This window comes from Spermophilus citellus, assembly GCF_964194105.1.
Source record: "Spermophilus citellus genome assembly, chromosome: 1".
Lineage (NCBI taxonomy): Eukaryota > Metazoa > Chordata > Mammalia > Rodentia > Sciuridae > Spermophilus > Spermophilus citellus.
This window is the reverse complement of record NC_138182.1, coordinates 197,614,317-197,637,649: the sequence shown is the minus strand read 5'-3', so window position 1 is coordinate 197,637,649 and position 23,333 is coordinate 197,614,317. Positions and strand designations below refer to the sequence as shown.

The 23,333-nt window shown below is 37.2% G+C and overlaps 1 protein-coding gene across 2 annotated transcripts in view; it reads right to left on the bottom strand.

Annotated features, from left to right (window-relative positions):
- EFNA5 (ephrin A5) overlaps window positions 1-22,383 on the bottom strand; it is a 276,222-nt gene extending 253,839 nt beyond the window's left edge. For both annotated transcript variants that reach the window (XM_081280461.1, XM_081280462.1), the window contains exon 1: window positions 22,130-22,383. In XM_081280461.1, the coding sequence (XP_081136587.1) occupies window positions 22,130-22,254 (125 nt within the window). In that variant the 5' untranslated portion in view covers window positions 22,255-22,383. The remainder of the gene's footprint in view (window positions 1-22,129) is intronic.
- Between the last annotated feature and the right edge of the window lie 950 nt (window positions 22,384-23,333).

Below are 23,333 nucleotides of genomic sequence, written 5' to 3'. Positions count from 1 at the left end.
TTGTTTTCCCAAGTATAAACCTTTAAAGTCATATTTGGAAATAAAACGGAAAAAAAATCTTTAGAAAAATCATTAGAGTCATATTTGAAACTAATAAAAAAAAAGAACTTGTGTGTTCTCTTCAAATTTTTATGCATGTTGTAAACATGCATAAAAACAAAATAATAAAACAAAATTGGGGAAAGGGAAATCACCTATATTTTTTAATTCAAGGAAGTTTAAAAAGCCAGTAGACTCATGAAGTTGAAAGTGACTTCACAGAGGACAATGATTCCCTCATTTCACAGATGAGGAAACTCATCTTCACTAGGGTTAAGCAACTTGCCCAAGGTCAAACAGTTAACAGTGTCCGGGCCTTGCCAAATTTCATATCTTCTGAGTCGGATGCTCTTGCCTAAGAGATTAACTAATTCAATACCTTGTCAAGAGAATCCTGGGGCATTTGATGATTTGCTTCAGGTTGAACATCTAGTTAGATAAAAAGACAAAGGTGACATCCATGTTCGCTGATTCTAGCCCTTGGCAGTTTCTGAAAAGACATTACTTCATCTTCCAAATGGATAAAATCAGAAAGGAGAATTTTCACACAATTAGCACAATGATTTCAGCTATTTTTTCAAAGCACTGGGCAAGAGGCAGCCAAGAAAATAAAGTCAACGCACAGACAATGGATCGTATAGGTTAATTCTTAAATGATTAATTCTCTAAATTAATGAATAGGAATAATAATATAATTATGACACTTAGGTGCACCAAGCATTTTACATGCATTTAGTTTCTCATGGAATCATCCAGTTTTGCAAATAAACACATCTTCCCCATTTTACACAAGTGAAAACTGAGAGTTGGAGAATAGAAGCACCATCTGAACCCAGGTTACCCTGACTTCAATGTTAGACGACGCACTCTGACATCTCTGTATCATAAGACATTTTTGGAAATAAAATGATGAAAAAGATAAAAATTCCTTCAAAAGTATTTATTAATAGCTAAAATTTATTGTCCACAGACTATGTACAAGGTATTATTCTAAGCTTTATATGCAATAGTATTTAATTATTACAATGACCTTTTTGGACAAATATATTAGTATTTCCATTTACTGATGAGGAAGCTGAAAGGTTGAAAAGCTAATTAACTTTTCCAGGACCTCAGCAATCAACAAATACAAGAGCAGAGAACTGGGCTGGGGTTGTGGCTCAGTGGTAGAACGCTTGCCTAAGATGCACGAGGCACTGGGTTCGATCCTCAGGACCACATTAAAAATAAAATAAAGATATTGTGTCCACTTAAAAAAAAAGAGCAAAGAACTATACCCAGAATTCATCTCAATTCTTAAACATCATGGATCAGCCCTTCTGTGGTGTTTCTTCATATAAACCACAATCTCTACCTCAAGAATCTTATAATCTAGTAATGGGAACAGAACACAAAAATACAGAGAGTGTATATAAACTAAAGTATTATTCTTATATCAATATTACCCATATAAACAACTAAACTAGAAGAGGAGGTAATGGCTTCCACTGCTAGGGTACAAAGGGCTATCTATGCATGAAGGATGAATTGCCTTACGTTTCAGGGCACAAACTACACCTCATAGACCTGCGTCTGTCTAGGAAAGCAGGCATACATATCAGATAAAGTATGTGCCAAAACTCTTTCTTCTTTCTCCATGCTGTATCTCTGGAGATGAGGGGGAGCCTCATCCACTCACATTTTATCAGGAGATTTTCATCTTTGAAACTAAACAGGAAAAATTTACTGACTGTTAAGCTAAAGGGTAAAACTCTTGTAAAGGAAGAAAACAAAAGGAAGAAGATGGGGGTGGAAGAATTTGGGACACAATAGAACATAACGTCATTTCAAGCACACATATGCTATTCCCTACCATTTAAAAAAAAAAACTATGACTTCATGCTAAAAATGTGCTTATTGTAGAGTAAGCAAAATATACATCTAAAATTTTATGCAAATCTCTATTGTTACTATGCTAATTGAAATTATTATTATGGACTCAAAAGTGTGTAAATCTCGACTGACTATAGGAATAAATTTCCTGACTGTATGATTGTTAAATTCTAAAACTTTTATTCAAAGAATATCCAGAATTTCTTCTGAAAGTCCTCAAAAATAGCTCTATACATTGGCCAACCCTCCGGAATCATGCTGGCAGGGGAGGAGGGCTGGCTGGCGTGTGATTCCCCAACAGTCCAATTGTATATACGTTATGGTCTAACAATTAGCTCCAAAGAACAAGTGCACAAAACATTTAACCTCTTTGTACTAATTATTTGCTGTGAGTGCAACAGTTGTGGCTTGCTACCTCAGTCCATTAAACACTCAACAAGGAGGAATCCAAGTGTGCATTTTTAACACTCCTTTCATATTAGCATATAGTCCCTATCATTTTCCACTGTGCCTCTCAGAAATTCTGTCCCAAGGTCACCCTCTGACATTTCAGAGTCCTGTTAGACTAAGTATGTCACTCTACACAGCCTAGCTGAGTGGTTAAGGGCCACTTACTGGCTAAGTGGCTTTCGGTTAGTTTAAAATATGCAAAACTCAGTTTTCTCATCTGTAAAACAAGAATCATTATAATACAACTCTCATAAGAGCTCTTGTCAGGATATATAAATGATAATGACTGTGAAGCCTATAAAGCTCTGTGCGTGGTATACAGTAAGTGCTCAATAAATGGGAGTCAATTCCTAGAGGGAAACACAAACACTCCTGTGGCCTATACAAGAGGAAGTGTCTCTGCCACAGCATGTTCCTATTTGCTTCTGAGAACAACACCAAGCCCTTCTCTCACTAGGGCCCTTTTGAGGATGTCATTCAAAGAGCCACAGGGGCTCCTCACAGCCCTTTCAGAAGCCTGGGAAGAGAGGTGAGCACAGCCTAGACCTCATCTCTCTGAAATACAAACCGAGTTTTTTTGGGTGATTTTGATTTGTTTTTGTTTTACACATTAATTTTCTGCTAATGATTTTTATGAACAATACTTTCTGTCTAAAAAGGGAGTTTGGAAACAACTGCTTAATTTGCAAATGAGAGAAACAATTCAGATATAGTAGAGCATTCCAAGTTTCATCTAGAAATATCAGAATTGACCTACGTTTTATATCCTACCATGTAACTACTTACAAACCAAGTCTCATTTGAAGTATTCAGCATATTAACCAGTACTTAGTTATATTTACAAAGCAATTACCCAGTGACTAAGATATACAACAGTGCAGAACAATTGTAAAACATTTAGAAACCTATTAACCCATCTATTATAAAGTCATTATAACTTGTCTCTTGATGTTACAAATGGAGCCTCATGAGCATGAAGGAAGAAGGTATATGGGGGGTCTCTGTGAATCTCTCTTTCAATTTTGCTCTGAACCTAAAACAATTCTAAAAACATTACAATCTTTAAAAAAGCAAAACCACAGCCTTACACTGATCTTGTGCAACATGGCCAACACACCTTTCCAGCCCATGCTTCTGATGTTCTTGCCAGATCCCTTTCATTCTGAATAAACTATTTTCTATCCCCCAAATTTATCCCAGCAGACCTTTGCTCTTGTTGCTAAGGATCCCTGGAATATTCCTCTACCACTTCCATCCCTGACCACTAACATCATATCCATTATTCAAGACGTAGACTAAATTATTTCTCTTCCAGGAAGAACTTCCTGACACCCCTGAACAGACGTGCTTTCCCTCTATGTCCACAGCATTCCATGCTTTATGGTGACATTATTTGTTCTAATATGTTAGTAAAGCAGAATAGTTTGGAAACTGCCTTGGCAATTAATGAATATTCTAATCGCCCTGGTATTTGCCTACATGTGGTCTTTAGCATCGATATGTTCACATGAAACATCACGGAGGGCTATGTGTACAAAGTGATACTCACACTATCAGTGGAAATGAACAACCCAAACATGCTATTGGTTTTTACTGTGTATTTATTAAAAATCACTTTGCAGTCAAGACACGAGAATTTCTTTTTAAGGATGTTTACTTTTCCTGTTAGTAAATGTACTGGGATGGTTTTCACTAAAACATAAGTCAGCCAGCTGTTTGTTTGGGTTCTTGAATTAAATGGTAAAAATACAGGCAGCTTTTACTCACAGTGCTCCACTTTAAACAAGGGAATCTGTTCCATATTTAAATGATTTAATTTTCCTTTTTAACAAAAGTTTAAATTTTTCATATAATGAGAACATTTCTTCAGGACTTCAGAACTTTCATTTCAGAAGGCATATGGTTCTCACTCACCCATCTGATACCCCTGGGATGCCAAAGCACTTAGGAGACCCAAGAGAGTGTATAATCCAACATGACAGCTGAAGGAGGGAAGGATGACAGAAGCATCAGAACAGGTATCAGAGAGGGAGGCTGTTATTCTGGAACCCAGGTTTACCCCTTATCTTTCTTTCATGTTCACCAAGATGCTACATTTCCTGTCCCCTTGAGAAGATAGCATCACTGGAGTGAAAGTTTTGCTGAGGCAGGCTGGGCCCATGCAGACAAGCAACTTCATGTACCTTAAACTTCTCTCAAACAGACAGGACAGCCAGTGTTCTTGCACTTCAGTCTCCTAAATTCTCTGTAACCCAGCATAAGCTCCTGCTGGCTTTGTAGTCGGCTTCCCTTTCCTCTGTATGGCGCAGCTGTGGGCCCTGTTAATTTCCCTCCACAGCCTTTCTTCTCTTCCTAACACATGCACACTCGAGCCTGGGCTGGAGTGCTGACTAAGGAGGAACAATAGGAGGCTTTGAGCAGAGCTCAGCCCCAGACCCAGTCAATATTTACTTCAGTTTGAAGCCACTGTTTTAAAGCTCCTTCGAAGCAGAACTCAACAGTGGGGAGTCCCCAGAGGTTTCTAGATTTTATTTTAACAAGAGGGAAGAGAGGTGGAGAGATAGAGTAAATAGATTACTGTCCAAACCACTTTCTCAGAGAAAATAAGGGAGGCTGTTCAACAAAACAGGTTACACTTTCAATACTAATTAGCAATTTATACCCAGAAAAACCAATCGTCTTCCAACACTGATTACTGCAGTCTTCAAACTCCATATCAGGCTGCAGTGCAAATCTACTTAATGTGACCCCTGAATATCTTGTAAGCAGGGGCCTGATCCTATCAATTGCCTGGAGCTTGCCAAGGTTTGCCTACTCTGCCCAGAATGGTACTAGCACCCTAGGTGTAGTTAATCCAAACTCCGGGACTGATTTCCAAACCAGATTTATGCATTCTGCCAATTCAGATTTGTCCTAAAATGAATTAAGAGTGTACTGTACTACATGCTAGTAAGTGTGCCAGCTGTATTGGCAATAGATTAGGAAGGCTGACCTATGATGCTGAAGAGTTAAAAAAAAAAAAAAAAATTCACAAACACCTCTTCCTGCCAACAAAAGTGGCTTTCTATGGGATAGTAGATGAGAGGTAAGATGGACAGTTGTTTCCAATACTATATTAGACTCAGTGGAATATTCCTGTGAGTTTACACTGTCTTTTGTTGAAACTCTGTAGAAATACTGTTTATTAATAATAAAATTACCTTAAGTTTTTTTTTAATGTGACAGTTGACTTAAACTTTCTTTTCTTTTATTATTATAAAACTAAACCACAGGTAGAGTTGGGAAATCTTAGCAGGATGGGTGAGGGCACAGGAAATTACTAAAGATTTGTTAGAAACCTGAGGAAAGAAATTTATAGTTGTCTATAATATCTAGTTGTAATTAATGCTTATTATCCAAATCAAAAAAGTGTGCTGTTATCTTTTAAGATCTTACCATACATTCCATTCACATTTTATAACATTTCTATAAAGACAGAGCCAAATATCTGAAATGTTTAACAAGAGAGAGAATGAAGAGGATTGGCAACTGTCCATACTTAAAATTCTAGCTTATTATACCTGTAATATTAAAGGGTAGGTCATCATTTTACATTCTAAGCATGTAAAACAGAAGTGACATAATTTAGCCTTCACAAAGAGAATTCAAACTATCCTTCCCTCTACAAAATATAAAGAGATATTGCAATAGGATTGGACTATTCTGTTTGAATGCGTCAAATGCACTGGAATATGTTTGGCTCTAATCTTCACTAATTATTTGCCATATTAATAAAAGCTAAATGATTAAAATGCAACTCAATCCAATCATTTCAACGTCTTAAGGAATAACTGGATTGCCGTACACTCAATTCGATCCCTCAACAAGCTCTTGTGGAAAGAAAATACTAAGTAAGCCTGGCTTTGAAGTCTCCAGCAGATATTTTTAAACTTATATAAAAAAATTAATTCCTTGTATTCTGCATAATACAAAGTGTCAATAAGTAAATCACCAAAAATTAAACTGGACTACCCTTTTGCCAAGAAAGAAATCTGAAACAGGGGAGAGATTGTAACCATTAATCATTCATCAGACACAGAAACACAGTAACATAAAATTACAAAAGTTTTAAACTTGAAATAAACTCATAGTAAGCACATTCCCTTGACAATTCTTAACTTCCAATTTATCAGAACAAAAGAAACCTGCTTTTGTATGAAATGATACAAAGGCAACAGAGAAAAGTCCAGGGGTCCCATGAGCATAGCAATTCTAAATACTAAAACATTGCACTTGTAGGGCAAATTAGTAATGCAGAGTTAGCAGTACTCTTTCAACTACTTTTGGTCTTGCTAATAATAAACCCAGTACTTTGACTGCTGCTGGCCAACTTCTGTCCTTAGACAGCACTAAATTTCTGGGTACAGAACATAAGGATCATGATAATTTCCTATATGAATTAATGTTTTCTTGGTTTTTTTTTTCATTTTTTCTTAAGGGAGGTTTATAAATTTAGGAGTAAAATGATGTTATAAAAAAATTATGTGAGTATATGATTGTAATTTAAAAATCAATAATGAGCACATTTGCTATTCACCTAACTATAAACATATGAAGTTAAAACCTGCTTTGAATAATCACCAGACAATTCTACAAGTAAGCGGTCCTTTGATGGTAAAGTGTTACTCGGGTTTCAATGCATTAAAATATGTGTTCCTTGACGAATTCTGTTTCCTTTCTGTTATATGTTATGAACTATTTATGGTTCTAACATCAATGTGCATATATTAATATCTGCTAAGTTTTAAAGTAGTCAATAGCAAGAGTTTTTAAACAGAGAATTGTTAAGGAACTTGACACTGTTCCTCTGACAGTGAGATTCAGAAAAATCCAAGGATCCCAGGGACAGCCTGTAAGGAACAGCCCCGACAGGAATTGATTTGTTTCAACAAGCTCCTCATTGGAAATACAAGCATTCTCCAAGAGAGTGTCGGTATTCATTAATTTCCCCTCTGAGATGGAGAGATTTCATTATACCTATGAAGCCCAAAGTAGAGAAAATGATAGAGATGAGACAAACTGAGAGGGGAAGACAGGACATTAAAAATAAACTTGACCAGTTTTACAAAGGAAATCCAAAGCTCATTTCTGGGAGGAAGGTCTAGCAGACCTGCCCCTGAAGTGTCACTCTTCACACTTTATTTGTCTTGCAGAACTCACAAGATAAAACCTAAAATGTGAATTTCTTTAAAACAAAACCCAACATAAATGCATAAATCTTATCTTTCAGAGACAACATATATTACAAAATAATAAGACTGTCTATCTTATAATAAAAATCAACTCTTCCATGATGCTTTGAAAATACGTTTTTATTCACACAACATATTTTCTATACAACTTACAAGAATATATTGAATTATAAAGTGGCATTCCCCTGTATGAAATGAATCAACTCACACCCTTAATCTCTATTCTTTTCCCTCCTACTCTTATTGAGGTATGATTGACTCTGTCCTTTTCGTAACAGTTTTACAGCAGTTTTTAAAGTCCTGTCATGTATCCACTTTCCTTTAAATTTCACACAAAAAAGAGACATTATTTTTATTATATCCATTTATTTATCAGGGTAAAGAAATTGAGGCTCAGAATTCACCGATATGAGTGGTATTATTAGTCAACTAGAACTGAATTTAACCAGCTCTAAAATATAAAAATATTAAGGACAATTCTAGACAAATCTAATCTGATGTAGAATACTTGGATATCTTATTCTCTGAGCCTTTGCCTCTATAACACTCAAGAATATTTGGTTCTATCCTAAACAGTTATAATTACAAAAAATAAAATTAAAAAGTACGTGAATTTAATGCTTTTACTTTATGTAGTCAAAGCAATTTGCTTATGTATACATATCAGTGCATGTAATTTGGTTATAACCTATTAATCTGATGACAAATCACTGTTAATAACCTTAAGCTAAAATATAAATATTTGTGTGTGTGTGTTTGCCTTTCTTAAAAAAATTGAGAGGCCAAACACTAATTTAAAATATTAAGCATCTTCTACTTTCCTATAAACATGTCAATGACCATAAATCTTAGAAAAGCCAACTATATTTTGAGTAAAAGCCACTCCCTAAAGATATGCAAATGATGTTTTAATCAATAAAGATAACCTATTCCTAAATTTACCAGTCTTCCAAACATCCTCCCCCTTAAAGAGCCACTTAAACTCATAGTCAGTGATTTTTGCATTTCTGGATCTATGAGAATCATAAAACTAGACACCCTAAGAAGGTGTCCCATCAAAATTACTAAGAACCTTTATTTATACCATGACAAGCATAAACAAATACCTACAAACAGCCACATCTTAAATTAACTGTCCTTAACAATGTTCACCGTTCTTAGGAAATGCTGCTCAATATTTTAAATAAATTCATGTTATCGAGAATTTAGGGGATGAGAAGGTAGTAGCAATTGCCTTGCATATATAAGGCCTTGGGTTCAACCCCAGCACTGAAAATAATAATTAATTAAAAAGGAAAAGATTTGCCTCTGCTTTGTAATTAAAGCATTGGTGGGCCCTGTAATAAAAATAAGAAGATACTTAAAATGAGTGCTTACCATCCTCTTCCTCTTTTTGTTTTCATAAAAATACAACTAATTTACAGAAGGAACATTTTCATCTTTGTTTTCATAATCTTTCCATAGTGGAGCATTAAGTCTGATGCTTTCAAGACTTAAAAGTTCACTTAGATTAGTCATGTTGTATTCACACACATACAGTGAAGGAGAACAAAACAAACAAAAAGAAAAAAAAATAGAGTAATCTGATTTCAACTAGTTCCATTTCTTGTTAGTAAAAGCATCACATAATAGTTCATTGCAAAAGAAAATGATATATATGCTGTGAAAAAAAAAATGGAAGCACATTTGCAAACTCTACAGGAACAATGATTTCTCACTTCGGACACCAGAATCATAGAATTTTAGAGAAGGAAGGCATTTTTTTCTCAAATCCTTTATAGCTCCATTGAAAGTACAGGCCCCTGAAAGCCACCCACAAAAAACTTAGTGGAAGGAGAAAAACTGTTAGTCATCTTCTATGCTGAATGTAAAATAAACATTTTGGGTTCATTTAACCATATGGATTTAAATTGGAAAGTGTTAAAAATCTGTTTCTGAGGTGTAATTCTGGCATTGCCACATGAAATACATCTGGAGAGGGTTTGCAAATAAATATTCTTAGACATTTATGACAGGATTCTCTTTGGACCAGGACAACATTTTCACTCTAGTAGAATTTGCCCATAGAGAGCAAGACTTAGCAGCAAAATCCTTGGCCTTTACATTTGTTAGTGCTGTATTTCTAATGAAGCATAAACCTCAACTAAAAATCTGTTTTATGGGCTGGGGATGTGGCTCAAGCAGTAGCACACTCACCTGGCGTGCGTGCGGCCCGGGTTCGATCCTCAGCACCACATACCAACAAAGATGTTGTGTCCGCCAAGAACTAAAAAATAAATATTAAAAATTCTCTCTCTCTCTCTCTCTCTCTCTCTCTCTCTCTCTCTCTCTCTCTCTCTCCCCCTCTCTCACTCTCTCTTTAAAAAATAAAAAATAAAACTCTGAAACTCCCTAAACTCGGGGTTCAGGGGATTGATGGATTACAGCAAAACCTGTGCCCCCTGAACCTGGCTGCAGCCAAATAAAACTGTTTAAAAAAAAATCTGTTTTATTTTGTCTGAGATTTGAAGACTACTATGCCTTTTAGGCTTTTTAAATGACAAGTAACTTTCACTCACGTAAATACTGAGTTTCATTTTAGGAACTGTAGAACTAAATAGAAAGCTCAGGGCAAATAAAACCAAGAGTCCTTGGTGAGAAGCCAGAGTTATCTCTTTGCCCCCTGAATTTTGTCTAGAACCTACCTCCCTGTCCAAACTGCAGCTCACAGGCCTCAATACAACCTGGGAACTTGTTACAAATGTAAAGTATAGGGTGCCTGAATAAGATCTATTGAATTAAAATCTGCATTTCAACAAAATTCCAGGTTGTTGAGCACACCCTTAAGGATGAAAAGAAGTATGTAGTAATCTTAAAAAAAAAAAAAAATCATTAAATACATGCTTCTTACCGGCAGAGATGTTGTTTATACTGTTTACTACAATATCTCCATCACTGAGAAAAATACCTGGCCCACAGTGGACACTTGATAAATATCTGTCAAATGAATTGATAAGTGAAGATTTCTTAAAATACTTTCTGTACTGTGGATAAGTTTATAAAGTTCTCGTATCTATAGGATATAACAAAGCTCTCACTGCAGATGCAGATGTCACCTTATTCATCTCTGTCTGAATCCCCTGTATGCCTCCCAGTGTTCTGCACATAATATCACTCAATAAATATTTTATCAATTGTAAGTTTTAGGTATTCAGTATATGAATATATTATTACTAAAAGATATTAGCTATAACATTTATTTAATGCAAACATTTTGGATAAGTTCAAATCAACATATGATTTCTAAATTCCCCCATTTGGCTTTGGTTTTAGATATAATAAAGAGATTCATCCAAGAAATTAAAATAGTAATGTAAAACATTATTTGGGGCCAAATCCTGATTCTATGTCATACCAGAGAACAGGGATGGTGTGGGTGATTAAAATTCAAAATTGATCCTACAACCTCATGTTAAATTCAATAGCTTCAGTCTTTTCTTTCCAAATCTTATACCAAAGCTGCTATAATTTGAGAAGTATCAGCATTTTAGATTTCTATTTTTGCTCAAATTCATCTACCAATGGACAGACCTAGAGTGAGTGAAATGGCCAAAGCCATAAAAAAAAAAAAGAGAGAGTGACAGGCAGCTCTATATGACAAACAAATTAAGCAATTAGTTCTCAAATAACCAAATAACACAAAAATCTAGAGCTAAATAAATAACAATTTGCAAAAGAGAGAAGTATAAAAGATAATGAGACAATTAACAGCATAGATATATCAGTAACAAAACTACCCTAATATTCAAAATAAATGACTGGTTCTCTCAGTCCATATTACAAAGAACAGATATTAAAGAGAGGAGTCCTTCCCCAGTAAATAACTGCCTTTTTTCATTTTATGAGTTAAACAGTGCTTAGACTTTTTTGCTTCAGAAAACCCAAGGCTTAAAGTTAAACCAATAGATATATCTGACCCTACATGTATATGTTCATATGGAATATCCTACAGACACACACACACACACACACACACACACACACACACAGAGTCATGTTGTTGTCTTCCCAAGAGTATAGTTGACAATGGTGATAGCAGAGTGTGTAATTAGTTTTCATTGTTCCCTTGACAGCTATAGTTCCATGCAAGACCTTTTTCTTTTTATGTTGCAAATGCTATGGAAAAAATACACTAATAACAGGCATTTAATTATGGGTCCAGCAACCATAGAGGGAACATTGCCAAAAAGATTGGTGTGTCTGTCTGTCTGTCTCTCTCTCTCTCTCTCCAAACACACACACACACACACACACACACACACACACACACACACACATTTATTGTGGGGGAGGGGACTTCTGTTCTTCAATTACAGTCATCTTCAAAATATTGATGTCAGGCCTACACTAAAAAAATGTTTGAATTTTTCCCCAAGTCTCCGTCAACAGTAAAGTATGTGTAGGATGCTACACGGATACTAAAACCAAGAATATGATCATATCTGCACTAAAATATTAATAAGAATAAAGGCATTGCTTATTAACAAGAAAATACTCTTTAAAAATAGCTTTGTTTCGATACTATCAGCAAAGAATACAAAGATTCAGTTTTAAATTGGTTTTTGCCTCGCTTTTCACAGACTTAAAAAAAAATAGCACTTGTGATATCAAATATCTGGGTGCTACATTTCCTGGGGCTTATTTTAATTTCTTTTATACAGTATTTAAAATAAAGTATCCCCAAGTTGCTGCCATGGCGGACACAAGATCTGTCACTGAGGTCCTTTCTCGCCTGATTAATTAGTAATTGGGAGACACATTTTGGCAGCTTTCATTTCCCTATTATTTTCTCTAGTTTGACACAAAACCCTGTCAGAAGCACCACTATTTGAACTGTACCCCTCTTAGTGCTGGGTCAGTACATTTTAATAAATGGAGCCCCTGCCAGAAAACTACAGAAATAGGCATAAAAGTTTATTGAAGCAGTAACAGTAAACAAATATATGAAGAAAACACTGAATGCCACAGTATCTAAAACATTAATGGTCTATCTGAACCCAGGGGTTACTGGCGAGATTACAGAGCAAAAGAAAAGGCCTGTAACAAAACCACTGCTTTCATCTATCTTTTTTTAAAAAAGTATTAGCTAAATAAAGCAGGCAAACACTTTGCTGCCGCAGAGCCTTACATCTGAGCCTCCCTTAGCCTCCTTCATTATTCCAATCCGATGAATAAAATTATTGGGAGGCAAAGATCTGTTGTGACTACACAGATAGATAACTCATCCAGAAGTCACTGAAGCTCTATCTGAGCCAAAGAACATTTTTCATAAAAGCTAAAGCGAGAAACTTAAAATTGAAGCTGGAAAGACTAATACTTTGGAAAACAACAAATAGCTACAGAATCAATTTCAGAATCTCCATCTCAAAGTGTCAGTCACTTCAAAAAAGCATGCTGCTATGATGGTGGCTCAGGACACTTGTGTGCTAGGGCAGTGGCCATGCTGTGTAAGTCAGAGGTCACCACTTCCACATTCCGACATCTGTCTGTATTTTCTTGCCCTGAAACAATACAAGGGGAACGAGGCTCATTTGCTCCCACTTTGTTTAACCTAATTGTCAAACATAAAAGATAATTTTCCCATATGTAGAGTTATTTTTACCTTTCCTTCCCATTCTCATTTGTCTCCATTAAATTAAATACCATAAAGAAAAGGAAAAAAAAAAGGGAAAAAACTTAATCAGAAGGTTGTCTCCTGTACATTATTAATTTCAGTAAATGTAAAAAAATTATATATCCCACTCACATTTATGATATGAAATATCAAGTATCATGTTCTCCATCATCAAACTCTGGATAACAATTTGCAGTACAATTATCCAACCGAACTAAGCCATAACTTGATTTTACTCAAAGCTACAACACTGCATTTTTAATATAGAAATGCCTTTCATCATATATATTTTCACAGTAAAAGACAAGAGCTAATTGTTAATTATAGTTTTACATAGATAAATAAGTCACCAAGAAAACATAAAATAGGAACTCTGATAGCCTGGAAACAGCATTTTTTTAAAGTATTTATTAGCATTCAAAAATAAAAGGTCACTTTGAACACTCAGTTATTTCAGTCTTTTCCACCAGACAATCAAAGAAAAACTGATGATGGGTCTCAGAGGAAAGTTTCTGATGCAAACACTGTCAACTCATACCTGGGCTTTAACCATAAAATGTATATCTGGTCTTAAAATGTGCATTTTCTATTTGTCACCATTACATTGCATCTACAACCACCCCAAATCCTACTTCTAATGAACTGAGGTTATCTCAGATACAGTAGTGGTCATCTGTGCCCAGTTTAAATTAAACAGACTGAGTCAGGTTACTTTTGAAATTAATCTTGAAGTTCTGCTTTTATTTCAGTCCCTGGGAATAAAGCTCCCAGACATCATCAAACAAAGAATTATAGTATAAAACTTTGGTAAAGTTTAACAGGAAATACATTCTTCCAAATGTACAAATCATAATGGAAATATAGCAGACTCAGTTGATACAGTCTCATAACATATCTTTTAGTAGCAAATATGAATTTACTTCTAAAATAATTTTTCCATAAGAACCCACAAGAGGGGTTTATTAATGAGAAAGTAAGAGGACTTTCTCTATATAATTCAAGGACAAAATGCTCTGACTGTATAATGCTTCTTAAAGCATCCCAATGCTTCATTTTGGAAGGTACCTGCATTTCAATCAATAGTTCTTACTGGAGAAAGATCCCTAGTACTGCTGAGCAAATTGGGAGAAAAAAGTCAAACAATGAAAAAATAAAAAATAAATAAAAAACAGACAGACAATCAGAAAAAGGAAATCAGGATAAGAGGGTGACATCAGAAACTATTAATAGATTACTTTGAAATTAACAATGAATTATAAGCTTCAAGAGAAAAATACATATAGAAACATGGTACAGCCCAACATTTAACATTAAAATATCGTATTCTTGGGTTTAAACATATTATCATTGTTAAAACATTCTTTTTTTTAAATAAACTAAGAAAAAAACCAAGAAGATAGCATTTTAATGACTTTAAAAATAAGGAAGAGTTTTAAAAGTAGAGTCCTGACAAAATGACTGTAAAGTGGTTTAGTCCTTTTCTATCGTCCATATTCATTTCCGGACCAGGTTCATGAAAGAAATAAAATCGGTCTTAAAACAAGATGGCTGCTTCTGGGGGAGAAAAGAAACACGCTGATTTAACTGGAAGCCCAAAACCGAGCTTTTCTAAATCAGGAAATACGAATTTAATCATTCTTTTCCTCTAATGTCCACATATTCATGGACTTCCATGTGGGAACTCGTGGATTACACTATGCAGTTAATGAAAGTTATTAATAACAAAGCAATTTTTTTTAAAAAGGTCTAATCTTTGCGTGCTAAAATGACGCGATTGTCCAATGCATACACACATATGCTGATTTACATGACTGTCCAATGCATATGGGCAAATTCTCAATTTTCCTTCATACCCAAATCATGATCATCAGTCATGAAAATCAGGTCATTTGATAAGTAACAATAGGAATAATATTGAAACCTTATATCTCTTAAGAATCCAATCCTAAAAACATGTATTAATATACCATTAGAATCAATTCAGCAATATTTAACATTTTAAAAGCAAAAACCACAGAAAATTAACTACTAGACAAACTCTTCGAATTGCACTTTGCTGACCTTCCCTGAAGCAAATGGCAGATTAATTCTATGACTTACATATAAAAATTAAAAACATCTTCCTCCATTTTGAAATAACTTTTAAATAGATTTTTTAAAAATCATTCAATCCTATTTTTATTCCCCACTTGAGTGGAAAATAAGACCTGACAGTAACATTTTCTTCAACCTGTCAACTGTCAATTGTATGAAGGATGTTTCTAAAGATGACAAAGGTTTATTTTTCCTTATTGAAAATGATAGAATTCTACCTGAATGAAAGCTGAGCTAACCACTGCTACAGTGCACTCTCTCTCAGCAACTAGCTAACTTAAGTAGGAGTTTTCAATGTTTTAAAACAATGCTTTTATTGAAATATATGGTTCATTATTTGAAAACCATATCCAGAAATCTCAGAATCAAGAGTTTAAAACTACACAAATTTTCTATTAGAAAACAGTGCACAGATTTTTTACAGTAGTTTTACAATCCTCCTTCAGAAAATACAATGAGTACAGACCATCAAGAACAGTGAGATCTAAAGAACTTTTTTTTTCTAAAAACTATTCACAGTAATTGCAGTACATAATATGAGCACTGCTCATTTTTAATGTTCAGTGAGGAACTTCTGTGTCATTGTGCTATCTTGCTATTGACTGACTAAATTTTCAAAACGTGAACGCAGACAAATTTAGGGAGAAAGGCAGATCTCCTAGTAGTGAGTAATATCCTATTCAGAAACACTGGAAGTTCACATTAATCATGAAAAACTTTTCTACAAAACAGCTTAAGACATAGGTTGAAAAGCTGACTAACATATAAATCTAATCAGATAAATCAGGCCCTTAAAAGAGACAGTAATTTATTGATGTTTGGCTAAGACCATCATAAGACAAATTATTAAAAGTGAATATTAATATCTCATTTCTTACACTCCTACTCAAGGATTTTATACCTGAACAGGAAGGTATTATCTGTCACAAATGATCGAAGGACAAAAAATTTTTCCCAGTTTTGGAAGACTGAGCTGAGTGAGTTGTCCTAAGGACCACCTTCCTCACTGTACTTAGGGAAATACAGACTTCCTTCCCAACATGAATGTTCCAGTCAGACTATGATTATAAGAGTCTGTATATTACTTCTGAAAAGAAAATCAATAACATGGAGTCAGTCAACAGAGAATGGCTCATCACTTAAAATACCACCGCTTTTTAAATCCTTATTGCTATGGAGGTTATTCAAAACATTCATTAAAAAATAAATAAAAAAGAGGATGAGTGGCATCTTTAAAAACATTATTAATCCAATTATTTATATTGAAAAAAAGGAACCAATAATATACCAAATGCTATAAGAAAAAATGTTTTTAGCGTATTCTTATGTTTTCTTCATTTTATATTAAAAGTTCATTCTCCCCCACCCTCCCTCCCTAGCCTCCAGCCCAGGTAAATTCTTTTGGCATATTCTTCTCCCAAGCTAGCAAAGGCCAGGATTCCTCAAGGACTAATTGTATTCATTCATTTTCTTGGCCCAGCATGAAGCTGGTAGCTTGCTTGGTTCATAGCAACAGGGGAGAAAAGGAGGTGCCCATCTTTATCTGTCCCTATCCAACAGGAAACCAGGCCAATGGACAGAATGCAATGAAATGCCTATTCAGAAGGCATTTTACAAGATTAAATGGCAGGTTTAATTTGTACCCCAAAGGACTAGGTGTTCTTTCCAAATGATCCCTCAGTTTTTAAAGATAAAAACCACTAAAGCTATTGTTTATCATCCACAACACATGTGACAATAAGATATTAGTTCCATGTGCCAGTAGTCTAGTTAACACCCTAAAATCACATACCAGGAACTATGAAAGATGGTCTCTGATATGGTTAATCACAAGTAATTTATTAACACTGGTCTCATAATAGAAATGCCAAATGAGACTACAGTCAATAGTCCCTACAAACAGCACTAATATTTCAGTCACCTAAAAAACAGATGGTTGATTATTTCTGTTTGTTTTATGAATACATAAAATAGTGCATACAATGGTAGCTAACTTTGCTTTACAAAATTCTATGGAAAAATGACCAAAAAGCAAGAAACATACTTCTCTTTCACAAATTCCTAAATTTAAAAAGGGGAGAGAATTCACTTCACAAAACAGCCTAAGACATTGGTTGAAAAGCTGACTAACATATAAATCGAATCAGATAAATCAGGCCCTTAAATATACTTCAGGTCTCCTATAAGTAGATGAGCATAAAAATATAGGCTGCTAAGTCTCAGTTGTACTGTTTTATTTTCACCCTTGTCTTTACAAAAATTCTGATCCAAACATCAAAATAAAATTATCCCAATATATCTAATAAGCTGATGTTACATTGAGGCTTATTCGTTACTTTATTAGGATTCTAAATAATATATTTTACTTGAAGATTCGTGTTTCTAACAAGAAAAAACATTATTTAAAACATTTATTTATTTTAAACAGGGGGGGAATCCTTTATAAATATAGTAATGAAACTATTCCAAACCAAGGTAAACTTTTCATCCTTTCTCAAAATAAATTCTTAGATATAAATTATGATGATTTATTTGTCAGAGAAAAAGGTACAGTGCCAGTATTCTGCTCTGTATGTGTGTATATGTGTCTCCAAATGATGATGGCTCAGAATTTTTAAAATAAAGCAAGTGAACTTTGAAAGAAGAAAAATACCCAAAGAAATATGGTTAGGGAAAACTCGTTTACTACTGTCTCTACTTAGACACATACATATAACCTCAGAAGGACAAGAGAGTGTTGACCTAGAATTCACATTACGTTCACAACTCCAAGACTACGTGTTAACAAAACAATTACCTACCAGTGTACTATGAAATGTTTAATTTACAAAAGTTCCTAAAGCATTGACAAAGTCTAAAGAAAATATGACTAGGTTCAAGTTTAGTAAATCCTTGATGAATTAGCAGAGATATTACTCATGCTAAGAAAATAACTCTTAAAATCGATGATACTCAAACCTTGGCAGAAATAAAGCACCAAGTAAATGGAATTAGCATTACTGAAAATATGATTATACTGGCTGTATATTATTTTATTATTGCATCCATAATGCCAAATAGGAGACACATTTAGTTATTCTAGCATCATTTTGGCACATAAATCAGTCCCAGAACTTTTCAAAATACATAAGGTTTAAAAGAATATTCTGTTGAAGGCATCTAAGTGTTACAGCATGCTTCAGATGAAGAGGCAAGTTCTTAGTATTGTCATGTCTATCTTTATCAGCATAGATACTAAGGGAGAATGTGAATAGTTTTATTGCCAAATCTTCTTTTCTCTTTCTCTCTCTCTCTCTCTCTCTCTCTCTCTCTCTCTCTCTACTTAAAAGCTTTCTACAATCTTAAAGAAATTAAGGACAAATAACTATATTAACTTTGATTTGTATTTTTATTACTCAAAGTTACTTAGTAACATTCCAATTTAGAATGCAACATAATATTAAAAGGATAATTCTATTAATCACACTTTTAGGTGAAACTTAGGCAAGTTTTCAAATTTTAGAAACATAGTTGATGCATGTAGGCTAATGTCTTATAAGGTATTTCTCTTCAGACTAATAGTTCTCAGTTACTATTTCACAGATTTGTGCCATTTCAGCATATAAAATCAGTTTAGTTCCTGCCCAATAAATACTGGTAACTAAAAGTTAGAAGCATTTGAAAATTAAATGTCCACTTACCAGAAATTACTATCAGGAATATCGTTTCTAACAGTAAAATTATTCTGACACCAAATAAGTTTAATATTTTTTCTGTGATCCCAAATTTATAGATGCTTATTGTACCAATGGACAAGTAATGACGATATTCCCATCAGCTACACAAGGTAACACAACTTACACAAGAAAATACTTAATCCCTGTTATCAGGACCTACTTGATCCTAATTTTACCTAACTAAATACAATTTCAAGTTCAACCTATTAGTATACACTCAAACTTATTTACTTCACTGAAACATAGTTTCCATTCTCATCAGTTTAATATATCTACTAAACTTTTCTTCTAAGAGAAAAATTTTAAAATCTATTCAAGTTGCAATTAATATGATCGACTTAGTCTTTTGATTATCTTCTTTTGGTTTAACAAAATCTTGATACTTTCTACATAGAACCAAAGTCATGGTTAACTTACGTTACAAAATGATAGCATATAGGAAAAGAAAAAGCACAACATTGAATTTATAAAGTGTAGTAAACTTATGCAAATTTTATGAAATAGTCTCATAAAATCTGTGATAAACTCTTGTTTCTTATTTTTAACTTACTTATTTTGCATTTGGCCCTTTTCAAATTACATCCAAGTTGACTTTCCTTAATACATAAAAAAGTATCATCTAATTCAACATTTCTCAGTTAAAACTGCCTACCACTACCTACTTTCTAAATTTTACTGTATAACATACAAGACAAATGCCTCCATAAATTCCTAAGAATATTAAATGTTAGGGCTAAATTTCTTGGTGGTGAGAGGTATACAACATTCTTTTGTTTGGACTTTATCAAACTGATAATGATCAAATAGAAAGGCATTCCCACATCTTCAAATTAACATACTGACTTAAGAATACTCTTAGTATTTTTAAGAATTACAGGTTAACTTGGGCAGGTTTAAAACTACCATGACATCCTAAGCAGAAGAGCTTTCTTCAGGCAGGGCAAATCTATTAAAAAATATGACCTGAGACAAAAATCAATGTGCTAATCTCAAACCAAACAACAGTATCAAAAGCATAAAATAGAGATAACCCAAGATAAAATGTCCTTAACCTAACTCAGACTAGTTTGACAGGTTACAAAGTGGGGTTGGAGTAGGGGTGTTATTGGTTTTTTCCATTTTAAAATGGTGGGGGGAGTGCTGAAACACCCATATATCCAAATAAATGAATACCACGAGAAAAAGATCACACTGTGAAGTTTGGAGTTACAACCAAGAGCAAAATGTCCCAAATACAACTAACTGACTCACTGTTGCTTTATTTAATAAGACACTAAAGTTTGGAAATATAAGTTATTTTCCTATATGCTGTCTAATAAAGCCCAAAAGGGAATAAAACCGACCAACATAATAAGACTTGCTTTTAACACCATCACAACTGGAAAGCTTGCTCTATTTGTCTTGTCAGCTTTAATAAAAGGCATCTCCTCTGGCAGGAAGAGTTCTCTTTCTCTTTTCCTAATAGTGGTAAGTGGCATGTCAAAGAAGAAATAGCTTCCAAGTCCACCACCCACCTCCATAAGACTCAAAAAAAAAAAAAAAAAAAAAAAAAAAAAAAAAAAAAAAAAAAAAAAACTTTGAGGGATGTCTCCACTTCTGCTAGGCAGTGCATTTAGAACTGGGCTACCTGGGTATGACTACCCTGGATTTGCAGGGCGGGGGGATCTCCCTTTCAGATAGTCAACCAGTGGACGGCTTGTGGGGAAATCTGCCCATCTTCATCTGGGCTGACAGTGTTCAAGCAGGGAATCCTTAAACATTCATACCGAGAGAAAGGCTGGAGACCGGTGGAGAGTCAGTGGGAGATAGCAAGAATTGGAGGCTCTTGCTGTCCCCTCTCCCCAGGCGCGCTGGGGCGCAGCAACCACAGCTCATTCTCGGCCTCCCGCCTCTTTCCTCCCAATTTCCACTTCACCCCAGAGGAAAACCTGTGATTTTAGGTACAATCAATATATTTCCCTCATAGGCAGACACCAAGACCAACCCACAGCTGAAAGCTAGCCTATGTACCACATAAACAGTGGTAGATGGGCCCGGGGTGCTGACTGCCTGCGCACAGGCCAGGGAGAAAGTAAGGTTTGGAACTGCTCGGGACCAGGAGGGGTCCGCCAGGCATTCTGAATTCCCCCCCCCCCCAACTTCCAGAGTCCAAGAACACTGGAAGTCAGCGGCTGAATGGGGTTCATCACGTGCACTAAGGCAGTCCTTGGTGCCCACCTCTAGCCTCCCGCATACCGGGCGGGCTTCGGGGACCACTGCAAAACGGTTCCAGGTAACCGCGCGCGTTCTTCCAGCTGCGTCCCGCCAGGCCGCGGGCGAAGGGCTCCCAACTCCCGGGTCGAGCAACTCTTGCAGCTTGCTTCGCACACATGACGTAACCCGGTATTAGATCAAACTTTCTGGCACCTTAAACCCACTGGGGCGGGAAGTGCAGGAGGAATCCTCTCCATTGACAAGCGCGCGGGGCCCGGACTGACTCCGGGGCCGAACGATTTTCTCGCAAAGAGGAAAATAAAAACCTAAAGCTTCCGCTTCCCAGCCCCCCTCACTTCCCCTAGCCCGTGCGCTCTCTGTATGCACCAAGAAAAGAGAAGAGAAATTAAAAAAAAAAAAAAAAAAAAAAAAAACTTTGGGTATGTTTGGCGGATTCTCTCCGCAGTCCCTGCGCACCCACGCTCCAGGCGAAAGCTTTCGGTGGCGCACATCGCGGGCTCTGGGCGACCAAGCCCTGCGCGGGGATTGGGATGTCGGTCAGCCTGCCAGGGTGGGAAACGGATAAGTCCCAACTCTCTGGCTCCCGCCCTTTTCTTAGTCCCCCCATGCCCTGCAGAGGCAGTAGGTTTGGGTAGCCCCAGCGACTCCCAGGAGCACCGAGGCTTTCCACTTCTTAACAAAGAGGGGCGCGATGGGAGCGCTTCCCGCGGGCGCCTCCAAGCCAACAGCGTCCGGGAGACGCAGGCTTTGAGGGTGCGCGCTGCCGGCAGCTGGTGCGCGCTGGTCCCTGCAGCCGCCGCTCCTTCCTCTGGGCCTGGAGGCCCGAGTAGCCTGGGCTCTTCGCCCCCCCGTCGCCTTACCTGGGGTTGCTGCTGTTCCAGTAGACAGCGTAGCGGTCGGCGACGGCCTTGGAGCCCGGGTCCTGGCTGAACACACACATCCAGAGCACCAGAAACACCAGCGTCAACATCTCCACGTGCAACATCACGCCTGGCCAGCGGCGGAGCCCCCGACGCGCCACTCCGGGGAGAAAGCGGGGATCCGGAGGGAGGGAGGGAGGGAAGGGGACAGAAAGAGAGAGCAGGCGCCAAATAAATATGAATAAATAAAATGAAGGGGGGCGAGAAAAGAAAGAGGCGCACACCAAGCTGGGGAGGGGCAAGAGAGCGAGAAGAAAAGAAGGCGGCGAATTGCGGGCGGGGGGGTGGGGAGTAAGGGATAAAGACAAACTCGCACCCCCACTGGGGTTCGGGAGAAAAAAGGAATCACAAGATGGAGAGAAGCGTGCGTGTGTGTGGTAGCAGCGGCAAAGGCGGGGGAAGGGGTGCCAAGCTGTGTCTCGGGCGGCGGCTGCAGGCCAGTCACCCCGGCAGAGGGAGGTGCGTGCCGGGCCTGGTGGCGGCAGCGCGATTCGGAACTGGCGGCGGCGCGCGCTGCACAGTCACCGGGAGTTGCGCGCCGTGGCCGAGGGGAGACATACACCGGCCCGCCGGGCCCAGCTCAGCGTCGGCGCCACGGGCTGCGTAAGGCTTCGCAAACGCCCGGAGCCCTTGCACTGCGACCCGCTTAGCTCCAAGTTACTTTGGCGGCGGGAGGGAAACTGCAAAAGGAGGGCGCCGTGTAGATAGGGGGCTGGACGCTTGTGGCCCCTGAAGTCTGAGAGCTTTCCCCAGCCTCCTCTGTGCCTTAGCCGGGAGACCCCTGGAAATCTCGGAGGAGTAGTTGGTACTGCGGTACCGGGCGGCTTGCCGAGAAGGGTGGGGATCTGGAGCCGCAAACCCAGCCCCGCCGGCGTCCTGGAACTGGTTAACCGGCAGCTGCGCTGGCGAGGAGCGGTCTTGCCTCGAAAACCTCAAAGAAAAGTTTGGCTCTTCGAGTCTTCCCGCAGGTCCCTAGTGGAGTCGGACTGCAGCGGCAGCGGGAGTCGGCACCCCGGGCAATGGCCGAGTCTCAGGGATTTCTCCTGTGTGCTTTTCTTGGCCGGGTGTGGGTGCACCAAAGTGAATGAAGAGTAGAGGTTATGAACCAGCCAGCCCGGCAGAGCTGGGATTCCCAAACCTGCAA